Source organism: Thalia democratica, chromosome 7, assembly GCF_965202585.1.
Source record: "Thalia democratica chromosome 7, ktThaDemo2.hap1.1, whole genome shotgun sequence".
NCBI classification, from domain to species: Eukaryota; Metazoa; Chordata; class Thaliacea; order Salpida; family Salpidae; genus Thalia; species Thalia democratica.
Window position 1 is genome coordinate 60492390 of NC_139171.1, and position 15383 is coordinate 60507772.

Below are 15383 nucleotides of genomic sequence, written 5' to 3' on the forward strand. Positions count from 1 at the left end.
TTTTGAATTTGAGTATTAGTTAGACAAGCAAGCTGATGTACTATGCTACTGAATAATAATAACAAATAAAGATTATCAAATATTAATGATTATAGTAACTAAAAGACCTGATTTTATTTCAAGTAAGATCTCTTTTTTTTATTATAACTTTTATTCAACAGTTCTTTCAAAATTAATAATCACTAAAATAAAAGTAAACTAGAAAATATCAATCAAAAATAAATTAATAAACTAACTTCTACATAGACCATAGATAAATAAAATGCCAAAAGTAGTCATCACATCAGCGGTCAGAACCCCAATTGGAAAGTTCAAGGGTAGTTTAGCACAACTCTCAGCCGTTGACCTTGGAACCCTGGCAATCAACCAATCCCTGATCAGATCCAACCTGCAACCTAATGAAGTCACAGAGGTCATTATGGGTCAGACCTTGCAGGCGGGTTGCGGCCAGAACCCCGCCAGGCAGGCGGCACTGAAAGCTGGTTGCCCGGAAACAACACCCGCGGTGACCGTCAACCAGGTCTGTGGCAGTGGTCTGAGGTCAATTGCAATGGGCTACCAGTCTGTGATGCTTGACAAGGACCAGATTGTTGTCTGCGGTGGACAAGAGAGCATGACCAATTCTCCTCACTGCGTTAAAATGAGGGCAGGTTGCTCGATGGGCGATCAGACGTTGAAAGACACGATGATGGAGGACGGGCTCTCATGTAAAATCTGTGACCAGAAGATGGGCTGGACAGCTGAGAACATTGCCCAAAAGTATGAAATATCCAGGGAGGACCAGGACATATTTGCCTACAAGTCTCATTGTAAGGCCCACGCGGCTCAGGCTGACTTCAAAGACGAGAGGATTGGCATGTCAGAGCTGTGCTTGGACGAGCAGATCAGGAGCAACATATCCCTCGAAAAGCTGGCAAAGCTCAAGGTTATCTTCACTGAGGGGAGGAAGGCTGAAATGTGCTCTGTGACAGCAGGCAACACCTGCAGCATAAACGACGGCAGCAGCGCAGTAACTTTGATGTCAGAGGAAAACTGCCTGAAAAGAAACCTGAAGCCCCTTGCTGAAATTGTCTCCTGGTCACAGGTTGGCGTCAGCCCTGAAATAATGGGCATGGGGCCTGTTGAAGCTGTGAAAAAAGCGTTGGAAAAGGCAAACTGGACGGTTGATGAAGTTGGCCTGTTTGAAATAAACGAAGCGTTTGCTTCCCAGGCCCTGGCTTGCATCAGGGAGCTGGGTTTGAATGAGGACCGAGTGAATGTGAATGGGGGCGCAATAGCTTTAGGTCACCCCATAGGATGCTCAGGTTGCAGGATTGTGGTGACGCTGGCCCACGCGATGCAAAGGAGAAAGGGAACTGTGAAGGGGGTGGCGGCAATTTGTGTGGGAGGGGGCATGGGACTGGCTATTTGTTTGGAGAAAAGGGGTTGATTAAAAAATTGCAAAACACTTCGATTTACACTGGAGTATAAGTTATTATGTTAAGGGGCTGATAAAAATATCTGAACACTTAAATTAGTACTAAAATATCTAGACTTAAACAAAATAAAATATTTATTGTATAGGTTGTAAATAAAATTACTATCAACTGTATTGCTATTAATGTGGTGATCTCAATTATCATTAAATTTTTTTTGAAAAGTTGAAAAAAAATTAGATCCTTAACATTGTAAAAAAAGCACTTAACTTTTTAGTTTAATATTTATATTTAATTAGGTGTAATGTATTTTCACTTTGAAAAACTATTTGCTTTTTATTTAATATCATCTGTAAGTGTTTTGATATTAGTTTTTTTTAATTTTTAGTCAATTTGAATTATGTTAAGCAGTTAAATTGTATTACTTAAACCAAATTCAGCGTAGGTATTTTTAGTAAGTAGTTAGTTGAATATAATCAACTTGAAAGACCTTATACACTTTCTTTTAATTTGATTAAAAAAATTATAAAGTATTTACACTAATCTCTTTTTTAATCACTTACACAATAATATCTTTATGTATAAAAGTATTTCATAACAATCATTAATTTTAACTTGCTAGAATTTAAAGAGTTTCAAAAAATCAAAAGGTTTGTTTGTTTAAACAATTTTTTTTTATAATTTAACATTCCTTTTGTATTTTACAGATTGTTATTTAACTAAGATTAAGCTAATTTTCACAAGAAGAGTATAAATACATCAAAATTGTGCTTCAAAACCAAAACTACTTCATAATTAAACTGATTTTTTTTAAAGTTATAACTAACTTCAATTATGTTTTTTTTTTTGAGATTGATTTGTAACTTTACATTAACATATTTTAAGCAGAGAATTTTAAGAATTGATTAAATTTTAGTCTTAAACATAACTGTGTTGAAGAAATTTTTGTTCAATCATGGTGTAGCGTTTTAGATTATTTTCAATGCTTTCATTAGGTGTTATTTATTTTAAAGATCTAAATAAGATCAAGTAACAACCTTCCTGGAAGCATTAAAGTTTTTATATCTTATAGATTATAGAGTATAAAAACCATTGTTCAATAAATTTCCATAAGTTAAATGCATAAACTAAGCAAATAGTAAAAAATAAATTTTTATAAGTACAAATAGATAGTTGTTTAATAAATAAATGTTTTTAAATTTATGCTCTACTAGTGATAGACACTTTATTATACTGTTGGTAATACCCATGATAATTTATGGAAACTACACAAAAGTACACATGTTAAGTATTTTAAACCAGGGTTTCTCTAAACTATTTTTCATATAACCCTACTTGGCAGAAATTAAAAAAAAAAGAACATTCTTATTCTATCTTAATAACTTTTACTACTACCTGTTTTATGCCCTTTAACTGGTAAATACACTCCTAAAGTCATTGTTTTTTTTTGAGAAACCCTGGTTTTTACACACACCAAAACAACTTGACTTAAAAAGTATTAATTTTCAGCCTAACTCACACAAGGAAAACAAGTAAGATGACGGGAGCGCTAATGAATATTTTCGGTTTTTTCGTAAAGTTCATTCTGAGCGCGCTGGGTGCCTTGATACTGGCAGCAAACACCCTTGCGGTGCTCGAATGGATAGTACATAACATAAGAACGTTTACGAAAATACTGCTAGCCGTATTTACACTATCCGCGTTAGCGTTGTTACTCGTAGCGTTTTTAGCGGCGCCTAACGACATTTCAACTGATAGCGACGTTTCAACTGCACCCGTAACCTTTTATACCCCACCAGCTCTTAAGAGGTATTATAAGAGAATGGGAGCGTTCCTGGACAAGCCCAAGGTGGAGAAGACGAACGAGAAGGGGAAGGGTAACGAGATGGAGTACGCCGTGTCGTCCATGCAGGGCTGGCGGGTGGACATGGAGGACTCGCACACCGCCAAGTCGGTGATTCCCGAGCTGCCAAACTGGTCGTTTTTCGCCGTGTTCGACGGACACGCTGGGTCGAAAGTGAGTTTTTGTTAAAGTTGACTTTTGTTTTTCAGTTGCTTGAAACCATTTGTTCTTTCTTTTACCTATGCATATGATAACATAAAGTTCGTTAATTGTATAGCAATATCACTTTTTTATGTTGAACTACAAGCATTGCTACAAACTTTTTGTCTTTGATGGCCATGTAGGGTTAAAAGTGAATTTGATTGACCAAATTTTATTCCACTGAAAATCATTAACTTATGTAAAACTACTACTACTACTACTTAAGTCTACTTGAGCCAAAAAGTTGAACTCAGCAATGAGTTGTTTCACTAAGTAGATTATTAAATTAATTTATTGAGATCTACAATTAATATTATCTATTGTTATATTAAAGGCTTACACAACTTGTATTTTTTTGTTTTCGTAGAATTATGATACTATCATAACAATCATACAAAGAAAATGTTTTTGATCATAAAACTTAACTAACAATTCTAACAACGTCGTAGGTGGCTGAGCACTCATCTAAGGAACTGATCAACGAAATAATGTTGCAAAAATACATGAAAGACCTTGTCAGCGGTGAGTATTTAATCGATTACTTTGTTAGATAATGAGACAAAAATAGTTTTAAATTATAATGAGCGGTTATATAAGTTAAGCAAATATTATTTTATTCTATATATACTACTCTTTTAGTTATAAAAAGTTAAAAAGTATTTAAAAGTATTATTATTCTTTAAATATAAGTAATTTAAAAAGTACTGAGATACATAATAGTTTTTTAAAACATCAAAATAACTAAAAGCAAAAATGTTAGGGTAAGGAGCAAGATACACAGTTACATATTATTATTTTTGTATCATTTTAATTTTACATATTATTGATTTTAAAGTTTCATGTTGAACATATTGAAATGTTTCTCCAGGCAAGGAGCAAGAGGATCCAGCAAAGATCATCGAGGCCGTCAAAGAATCCTTCATCCTCATCGACAAAAAGATGCGCGACTTACACGACAAAATGGACGGATTCGGCAATTCAGGTGATTAATTATGTATACTGTTAAGTTATAACTAACGAACAACCTGTTATAGAAAGACCAAAAAGTAATTTTTAATTAAATTTGCCTTTGACCATTGCTTTAATCCAATGGCACAGTTTTTTTTAACTAGAAAAAAAAATACTGTATAATAACTCCTGATTTAGTTAATTAAGTTTATTCAGTTTCAAGAAATGAACGATGACAGTCATTAAAATACGATACATAAAGGTTCAACGTTTGCATGCTTAACTAATTTATAATAGTTGAAAACATAGTTATTAACTTATTGCGTGCCAGGGTTGATCTGGTGCTTTCATATTTCTTCTTTTTGTTCACTAATGCTAGCGCCTTCCTTGTTTATAAAAAATACTTTCCACTTCAGTCTATAAGTAGTTTAAAACAAGATAAAATAAGGTATTGTGAATTAGTGTAAGTTATACTATTACAACTCCTCATTTTATTTTGCACAACTCCTGATCAGCAATTCTTGATTTTATGTAGTTTCAATCAATGAACTATCTACAAAGTTAACAATAAACGACTCTACATACCTCTACATTTGTTAACTTTACCATTTATACTATTATGACTCCTCATTTTATTTTTCACAACTCTGCAGGTTCAACGTCCACGTGTGTGCTGGTGTCGCCCACAAACTACTACTTCATCAACTGCGGCGACTCGAGGGGGCTGCTGTTCAGCGACGGCAAGGTCACGTTCGCCACCGACGACCACAAGCCCAGCAACAGCGGAGAAAAAGAAAGAATTGAGAAGGCCGGAGGTAAATATAATGATATGAAATAAGTAGTAAAATGACTGTAAAATGATAAAACTTGTATTATTAAGTATAGTGAGTTGTATCTAATTATATGTAACTGTACAGAAACAAATTGAGAAGGCCAGAGGTAAATATAATAATAAATAGATGTTAGTAGTAACATGACTGTAAAATGATAAAACTTGTATTATTAAGTATAAAGAGTTGCATATAATTATATGCAACTGTACAGAAACATAGAGCAGTTTTTAATATGTACAAAACAGTTGTAAGCAAATATTTATTAATATAAATCTAAGTACAAGATACAAACTTTTGAACTTGTACAACTGTTTTTGCGCTTTTGACCTCTCTCAGCAAGTTTATTATTAGTATTTAACAATCATGAGAAGCTTTAATCAATGTTTAAACAACCAATTTTACTACAGAAAGTAATGTAAAGTATCTTCAGTTATGCGTATTTTCAACACTGTTTTTGAATATATTTTAAAACAAAAAAGTGTAATAACAGTAGAGTGCTGGTTTAGTTAATAACATTTGTAAAAATAATTTTGTGATATCATTCAAAAAAAAAAAACATTGTTAGTCAATTAAGTATATATTTACAATATAAACATTCAGGTTCCGTCATCATCCAAAGAGTGAACGGTTCATTGGCAGTATCAAGAGCTCTTGGCGATTACGATTACAAAGCAGTTCCTGAATTGGGTTGGTAATTGTTTAGTAATTACAAATTAAGTATTATTTAGGTACTTACAATGTTATCAAATTACAACCGAAGAAACGTAAGGTGTAAAAACTAACAACTAATAAATGATAAAGTAATATTTAGTTTAAAATAGTATCATCGATTTATAGGACAAAAGCAACAGATTAAACAGAAGCTTATGACAATTGTTATTTTACGACATTAATAGTAATTCGCAAACCAGTCTCTTTAAAAATCTATTAAATACAATCTAAGACCAGAGAAACAGACAATATCTAGTAAAAAGTAACAACTTGAGTGTCAATTATTTTAATTTTATCTTCAATTTCACAGGACCGAAGAAACAGATTAAACAGCTTATGACAAATGTTACGATATTATTAGCATTTTATAGTATGCGAGTCAGCTTCTCTTTAAAACCCAATAAACACAATCCAAGACCAAAGAAACTAATGTATCTAGTAAAAATATTAACTTATATTTTGTTTAACTATTTCATTTTCACAGGACCGAAGAAGCAGATGGTGTCTAGCGAGCCGGACGTGACGACCATCAGGAGGGACCTGCAGAAAGACCAGTTCATAGTGCTGGCGTGCGACGGAATTTTCGACGTGTCGACCAACGACGAGCTGGGAAGCTTCATCCTGTCCCGACTGGAAATAACCGACAACTTCACCAAGATCTGCAACGACGTCGTCGACCTCAGCCTCAGCAAGGTTTGTATTTGATATATTTATGTATATATAAGTTCACAAAGTTAAGAGATCTTTTAGTTGTAAGTAGTGAAAAAAATGTGAATTAGTCGACCTCAGTCTCAGCAAGGTAAAATATTTATGTATATATATATAAGTTCACAAAATTAAGAGATCTTTTGGTTGTAAGTAGTGTGTGAAAAAAAAAAGTGAAGTAGTCGACCTCAGTCTAGCAAGGTTTGTATTCTAAAATATTTAGTATGTATATATAAGTTCACAAAATTATGAGATCTTTTGGTTTAAATTTGATATTAAGTGTTATATTATATAATGAGTTTAAAATAAAAAAATTAAGTTATTTCAAAAAAGTTAGTTTTAATTGCGTTAAAGATCAAGAACACTTAAGGTTTTTAAATATTTAAAGATTATTTAAAGATAAGAAGGTTTGTAATCTAAAATATTTAATATTTGTCCCAAGCAAAAGTTTATTTTGTGTACTTTAGTGTTATATATATAATTGGGTAAGTTAAAAAAGGCAGCTCTGTCAAATTTTTTGTTTATCTCAGCAAGGTTTGTGTAATTAAGAATTTACTTGTTTGGCAATGTGAAGTTAGTTATCGTGAAACTTGTATCATTTCCTCAATGTTGGCTTTTTTTTTGTAGAACTATGTACTGGTTGTAATGACTAGTAGTAGTAAGATTAATTAAGTTTAAATAGGTTGAATGTTAAAAAAGAGTTTGTGTTAGCAATGCTCGTGTCAGTTTCATAAGAGAATTTAAACGGATTTGAGATTTTCTCTATCATATATGATTCCAATGACTGTTTAAACTAAGGCTATTTCACTAGTTAGAACTAAGTTGGTTAGTTTTATTAACATAAAGTTTTAGTTGAAAGTTGCATCTATAAAATGTGAGTAATGTCGTATAACTGTTGTGTGTTGTGACCTTATAAAATAGTTTCTAAAAGCAATTTCTTAATAATATAATTTTCAGTCAAGTTAATTTAGTAAATTTAATTAACTAGAAGTATTTTTTAGCTGAAAGTTTTAATCAATCATATAACAAAGAACTTTCCTTGTCTACTAAGTTGTATATCGGTCAAGCCTAATTACTGGGATTATTGTTTAATTAAATGATCGTTACATTAGGCTATTTCTTATAACACGGCACTTACTGAATTATTTGAAGTGAAACTAAATTTTCTACCATTAAAATTTTATTGAATGCATATGCAGACCCATATGCAATTTATTTTTTTATTAATATTTATTAAGTGTTGTTATTTCTGTAGAACAGAATGAATAAAACAAGCTTTCAAATGGCAATTATTGATTTTGCATGTATTTTAAAATAAACACGAGCCAACTAAAATCTTACCCTGAAACTAATAAAACGCTACATTCTTTTTTCAGAGAATAATATATATATATTTATTTGAAACATAAACTATAACCGACTTGCAAATTTCATTTTATTATAAATTAATCAGCACGACCGATACACGTGTAAATATGCAATTAATTTAACTTGCAAGTACATATTACAACACAAATTCAACTTGTGCAAATATATCACATAACAGTTGTAACTTGCTAATAAATTGCACTACACGTTTAGTTGACTTGTATAAATTAATTAACCACTGCACAGTTATCTTGTGCTAATATATATATACAGTACCATTAATTTTTATTTATCAACATAATTAACTATACACGTGTAAGTGTGCAGTACAATTAACTTATTTATATATCAATGTGTATCAATTAGTCGTGCAAGTACATTGCAACATGCGTCAATACGCGTTTCACTGGCTTGTCTGGTGGAACTGTATTTTGGCAGCTCTCGCACAAGTCTGCAATCAATTAGCGACAAAAACACGAACTGTCGAACTTGCGCGCATGTGTGTAATCCGATTGTTTTAGAAATGATTTGCGTTTGTTGTTCTCTAACTAGTTTTTAGCTTGTTTCACACCGCGTTTGTAAAAATCAATAGGACCAATGCATTGTTTTGTGATACATTTCGTCAAAAAGTTATGTGTATATTAAAACAATTATATTTCAACAAAAAAAAATAAAGTTTTTGTTTTATACTCATATTGTTTGGAGTGCTTTCGGTAAATAAATACTTGATGGATTTTTTTAAAACATAATTGGTTTTATATTAGTATTGTTTATATATATATATTGTTTTGTATTGCAAAGTTGTTTTTCTTACATTTCGTTTTACTGTTTACTTACTTAAAATTTAAAAATTAGTTGCTAACAAAAGTAGTTGTTAGTGTTAGCTGAAATATATCTTACTTACTTGCTCAATTAGGTGTTTTTTGATACTAAGTTTTTTTTTTTTACATTTCGTCAAAAGTAATATACAAATACTGTTCAAATGTACAAACCAAGGGAGTAAACTCCACCTTGTATTTTTATTCTGGATGAAAAAATAAAGGTCGTTATATAAACATAACGAGGTTTTAAATTAAGAAACTTATAGTTTCAAATGAGATGTAAAATGATTTGACTATCACTGTTCCATTTAGATTGGCCTTTTGAGTTATATTTTGAAAAAGTGAGTATTTAGCAGTGATAATAATTGATAATAATTTTTTTATTTTAAAGCAAATTCTTGTTAGTTAATTTTAACTTTACAACATTTTATCGAGTCAGCACATCTTATTTCAGACTGTAAAAGTTAAAATATTTCACAACATCAACTAAGTGTTACTTAAAAGTCGGCACATCTTTTCAGATTACAGTAAAACGAACTTGTAAAATATATACAGTCGTTATACAGTAATACAGTAAAATGAACTTGTAAAAGTTGAAATAAGTTGAGTCAGCACATCTTGTTTCAAGCTGAAATATTTCACAACAACAAAGTGTTATTTTAAAGTCAGCAAGTAATTTTGCAACTCACCAATTTCAACTTGGTCACAAGCCAATCTCTTAATCCTTTTGTTGTTTTTATTCCTTTGTTGTTAAATAAGTGCTTTATTCTGCTCATTTCACATTGTTTTGACTAACATGAACATATTTATTTTTCAGCAAGTCAGTGTTCGAGTATTTTGTTTGTTTAAAAAAATATTCACTAGTGTCAATAACCTTGGTATAGAACGGTTTTTTGTTCCAGTACAAACTAAGCTTGTTCTATGAAAAAAATACACTAGACTAAGATAAAGTAGATACATAGTGTTTTCTTAAGTTAAGCTAAATACTAATATTTAACAAATTAATATTTTTATAAAATGATGCTTTGTGGATTGGACCATGATAACTGAATTTTAACCGTTTTCTTACTTTCTTTCAAACAAAATAAAGGAATTTTTTTCTCAAATCTTAAAAGTAGGGCAGCAGAAATAGCATGAAACTGATCTTACTTGCTCTCCCACCAGTATATAAATATATAAAATAAAAACATAGTTCTAATAAACAAGGAAGTCGTGACAATATATGTATATATATATATAAATGATTAAAAAGTAAAATAGATAAATGTAAAGAACATAACTAATACTCATGTTCACAGGGTACCATTTTTTTGACAACCTAACGCTGATCCTGCTCCTTCTCCCATCAGTATATATATATAAAATAAATACAATAAAAATTGTTAAGAGAACAATTAATATTTAAATAAAATAACATAATGTATTTAAACAGGGTAGCAGAGATAACATAACGCTGATCTTACTTGCAAATAATGAATATAAATAAATAAACTTTACAGGGAAGCCGTGACAACATGACGCTGATCCTACTCGCCCTCCCGTCCTGCCCGAAACCCACAGCGCAAGCGAGAGAAGCCGAAGAGAAGCTGGAAAAGCAGCTGGAAGTTCTGATGAAAAGTAATGATGAGTTGTAATTCCTAGTTTATGTAGAAAATCGCACGTTAGACAATAAATTCCTTACTAAAAACCGTGCTCTGCGGATCAGTTGTAGTGAATTATTCTAACTTAGTTAAATGAAAATTGAATTGGATAATGAATTGTTTATTATAAAGCGTAAAGGTTTTTATGGTTTTATTTGAAAAATCTTTTGCGGGCCACGCTGAAAGTTCTGATGAAAAATAATTGAGTTGTAATAATTATTTACAATTGCTTTAGAATTAGATATTTTAAACAGTAGTTAGAAAATTGAAGCGTTAGACAATAAATTTCTGATTAACTGTAAATTTTGTCATTTCTTCAAAGAGCCATGCCACAGAGTAGTCTACGAATAACATGCATGAAATAACAAATAGAATTTATGCTAGAATTTATTAAAACAAACTTTTTAATACGCACTAAGCAACGGTTCAACTTATGAACGCCGTTAAAAACTTAAGAGGATTTAAAGTTTTTTTTATGCACAAATAATTGGATAAAAATATTTGTTGTTGTAACTCGCAGCGATTTTTCAGCAAGCATTATGATAAAAATTTTGAATGTGTAGAACTGAAAAAAAAAGTTTATGAACTCTTCTGGGTTTTCTACTTTAAAGAATACTTTAGAGCACTTCAAGCGGTTCACAAACAATAAAGTTCTTATAACTAGCAAATAGTTAATACTCTGTTAGGTTAATCAAATACTGTTATGTTTCGAACAACTATATTCGATAACGCAAATGCAAATTTGAATAGTTTCCTGAAACGCAAATCTTGTGTTTCAAGTGTCGTTTAGCGAGCAGTTATTGCTGTAGTATTTTCAACGCTTCATTACTTGTTAAAAAAATTATAAAGCGTTTGTATGTTTGTATTAAAACAAATCAGATGAGTGATAAAAAATTCAAAAAAGTTTTTAGGAGTAAAAGTTATGCCGATTGGACGGTTTGGTGAAGCACCTCTGACTCGCAAAATGTTTATTTCGCTGCGATGATCGCTAAACGGGGGATAATTTTTTTTAAACACAGAAAGTGTTGCAAACCGGGTTTAAGCCAATTAAAATTGCTCAGTAAAAATAAAATGCAGTTTAAATTGCAGTAAACTAATTAAGTCGGTGCGCGCATTTAAACAAGTGTTTAATTGAACAGAAGCTTGCACACGTACAAACAGTTAACTATAGTGATATTTCTATTTAACATTAACGTACGTGTTCAACTAACACGTATTCACTATTCAGTTGGTAATTGAATTGAATCAGTTTGTAAAAAAAAATAGTTTTAAAATAAATAAAATCATTTTTGTTTTAGTTAATATTTATCTACGTATGCATGGCTGATAAATTATCAAAAAGTACTAGAGTTAGAATTATTAGATTTAAATTGAAATATAGAAATTAGGAATAAAATATATTGGTTTGATATATTGTGTAAACAGTTATAAAACTATGTATATTTTCATTTGACTTGTATACGCGTTGTTATTTATGATAAAATGCTTTATTAAAATTCGTAAATTAAATTAGTCATATTTATAATTATTTAATTACGCGGTTTGATAAATAAGAAAAACCGTTTTTATTTTAACAATTTGATTTTATATTTATTAATTTGTTGTATTAGGTCTTTTTCTAGCATCGTAATGTTAAGTTTAATTTAAATTAAAACACTTTTTACAACCCATTTTGAAATGCAACAATTTTTTAAACAAAAAGAAAATTAACAGTTTGCAGACTGCTAAAAAAACTCCAAACATTAAAAAATAAAATAAATCGAAAGCAGCTGGAATTACAATATTAAAACAATTATTAAATAATTTAATTTTAATTACAGCAAGTTATTTAACATTATAAAGTTGCTCACGTTTGATTAACTTTCACAACTTGAAAATATCCGCATTAATCGCAGCTTAAAATAAACAACCAAAACTTAAATTACATTTTAATTGCAACTTCGAGCATTATTTAACCGGATAGTGATTGTAAGCGGATTACATCGAAATTTTTTGTTGTTCCGTATGTGGGAGAAATTGATTATTTCTGATATTTTTCACACAATTTACACACGCTGCAAATACAACGTTGAAACATGAAATGATGATTGATCAAATCCTGAACTTTTAGTTAAACACAACATTTGTTCTGTTTTCTGTTAAGGGTTGCCATTTCAGTCTAAGCTTAAAATAAAGTTTTACAAAAAAAAAACATGTTGAATTGGATGTAAATTTACGAAAACGATTATCTTAAAACTGAAGAAAGACAATTAGATATGGTCAGTAAAAATAAAATTGCTGCGTTTCTCAATTTTCCTCTTAGTTATATGTATTATCAAGTTCAAATAAAACTTATTGTATAAAGTTTCAAAAGTAGTAGTTTCTGAAAGTCTCTTTCTGTTAAACTAGAAATATTGATATACAGTTAACTAAAAACTGCATGTTCTAAAATAATTAAGAGCCATCAAGTTAAAAAAATTAGCAGAACGTCCTTAAAAGTTCAGTTAAGATAATTCATAAATTTGTTAACCGAATACGACAGTTGTAAATTAAGTTATATAAGTGTTAAAATGTACTCAAATTATAAGTTTGTCATAGAAATCTAGTTCACAAAATCGCCTAGACATCAGCTACATCAATTGTTAAATTTTCGTAAAGCTATTTTCAGGTGCGCTCTTAACGACCTTGAACTTTTTACCACCTAATTTTAACAGCATCAGATCTAATTAGTCGCGTTTTTACAATACGCACCAAGAGTTCAAAGTCTCACGGTCTCTTGTTCGCACAGTTCGACTCCAATTCAGCTGCACACACTTTCTCCCGCCTGTTTTTTTAAAAAGACGTTTTTAACAACCTTTATTGTGTACGAATGCACGAGTTTGAAATTTAAAAAAGCTCCGTTTTCAATCTCTCGGTGTTTTGTATAAATTTATTGAACGATATGACTCTGATATTATGAATGCATGTGAATTGAAACAACTAACAAAATAATAAAAATTAAAACTTAACAACTAAGTATTTGTATCTAATACTAGAGTTATCACATTCTCCGCTTTACTTCCAATTTACTTATTTACACGTGAACGATTTTTTCCTTAGATATTTTTCAAACCTTTTCTTTCTCAAACAACTAGTAAATATTTAACTTATTTGCGTATACTTTTTTTTACAAAATTAACAATATTCGTATAATATAAAAAAGAAGCACAACAGTTAAAGTAAATTTTTCAGTTTATATATCAGGGTTGCCTGAAATGCTTAAAAAATCCTAGAATTTGACAACTTAGTCAAAAAAATTTAAATTTTATATACTAAAAAAAATTGAACAAAATCACTAAAAAACTGGATTTTTAAATGTAAAGTAATAATATTTCGATTTGAAACAAAAAATCTTTCATATGGATAATTTTTTTTTGGTTTTCATTAAAAAAAATTATTAAAAAGAACACATTTAAATTATCTTTACATAACCTTTTCAATGTTGTTATAATTTAACAGATTTTTTCACCTTAAGTTAAATTTATACTAAAAGTGGACCAAAACTTATTTTTTGAAAACCTGGAAGAAATTTTGAAAAAACTTTGGTATATATATATACTAAAACATAATGTAAACTGATAAAATATATCTGATAAAACTCCTTTGCTGCTCTCAAAAAGTAGGCCACGCACATCTTCAGTCCGTTTGTTAACTAAACAGAGCATAAATCAAAACACACGCCTTGAATAAACGTTTGTGAACAGTGTTATGTGATATGTTTATTTTTCAATAATAATGTAATACTCTGCTCAAACATAGATTCAAGTACCACCAGACCTGTACTTCTAAGAGTTGTTTTAAAACAAAAATGATTTGAGCCATCTAAATCATAAATTGGGTGCTGCGTCCTTTTTTTTTATTAATTTTTCAGCAATGCATTTATAATCCGCACTAATTTCTTGCTGCATTCGAATGCGTCGAGATTATTTTCGAACGCAAGAATCTTTTGCATATTTAATGAACATTCTTTTTGCGGCCACTCTCACAAACTACTTTCTCAATTCTCGCTAAACTTTGTACAAACTTCTTGAAAACTTTTCATGCAAAATCCACCCGCGTTTGATTGGATTAGTCGTAGTGTAATCAATTTTACATGTTTGATGTTATACTGATAGCTTAAGGTAGTAATGTTTAATTAAATAAAAGAACAATTGTGTTTTGTACATAAAACTACTCTTGTCTTAAGTAACAGTTGCCTTAAACTTGAATTAACAACAATCTTACGGAGCTGGAAGTTAATCAAAATGCTTTTTTTATTTCCAAAAAAAAAATTTTTTGAAATTATTGATTTACATAGCAACGTTGGTTTATTTTTTTACAAAGTTGACTGAATTACATTTGATAACATTTCTCAAGTGATAATGATGAATTCTCACTCCCTTCCTTTGAGCAATTATCTCGTATTAATTATTTATTTTGTTGCTTTGAAAAGAACTTAAAATTGTAACCTTTTTTTCAAACTAAAAAAAACTCAGACAGGCATAAAAGAGAGTACTGTTATTTGTTTACAATAATAAACATGTGAATATGAACAAGTATATAATTAGACGAAAAACTCTTAAAACATGTAAATTTATTGCAATACGTATTATTTATAACTAGCTTCTATAAAAATTAAATGCTTCATTTGAGTACTTCTATGCCCACCTTCTGCGAACAAACAGTAAAAATTAAAAAGTAAATTTCATGTGACCAAGCCGTAATGAGGATATCATAATACGAGTGAATGAAAATTGATTTTCTCATTAAGACCAGTTACTGTTAGTATAATTCAATGATGAAATCTTGTATTTGTTGAAGGTGTACGATTTTATTAGATGTGTAAATAAAAACTCGAGGTGTATTTTACATTTTAAAAATGTTAGGTTGCTTGGTACGGA

General features: G+C 30.2%; 2 protein-coding genes across 3 annotated transcripts in view; both read left to right on the top strand.

Annotated features, from left to right (window-relative positions):
* Positions 1 to 257: 257 nt before the first annotated feature.
* LOC145840607 (acetyl-CoA acetyltransferase-like) lies at positions 258 to 1841 on the top strand. The gene has a single exon (XM_082947918.1). It carries the CDS (start codon positions 263 to 265, stop codon positions 1427 to 1429), a length of 1167 nt encoding a protein of 388 aa, XP_082804044.1. The 5' UTR covers positions 258 to 262; the 3' UTR covers positions 1430 to 1841.
* A 1377-nt stretch (positions 1842 to 3218) lies between these two features.
* The window catches only part of LOC145840625 (protein phosphatase 1A-like), a 30548-nt gene continuing 18383 nt past the window's right edge, over positions 3219 to 15383 (top strand). For both annotated transcript variants that reach the window (XM_082947940.1, XM_082947941.1), the window contains exons 1-7: positions 3219 to 3432; positions 3909 to 3981; positions 4328 to 4441; positions 5061 to 5222; positions 5841 to 5927; positions 6436 to 6644; positions 10345 to 10462. In XM_082947940.1, the coding sequence (XP_082804066.1) occupies positions 3238 to 3432; positions 3909 to 3981; positions 4328 to 4441; positions 5061 to 5222; positions 5841 to 5927; positions 6436 to 6644; positions 10345 to 10462 (958 nt within the window). In that variant the 5' untranslated portion in view covers positions 3219 to 3237. The remainder of the gene's footprint in view (positions 3433 to 3908; positions 3982 to 4327; positions 4442 to 5060; positions 5223 to 5840; positions 5928 to 6435; positions 6645 to 10344; positions 10463 to 15383) is intronic.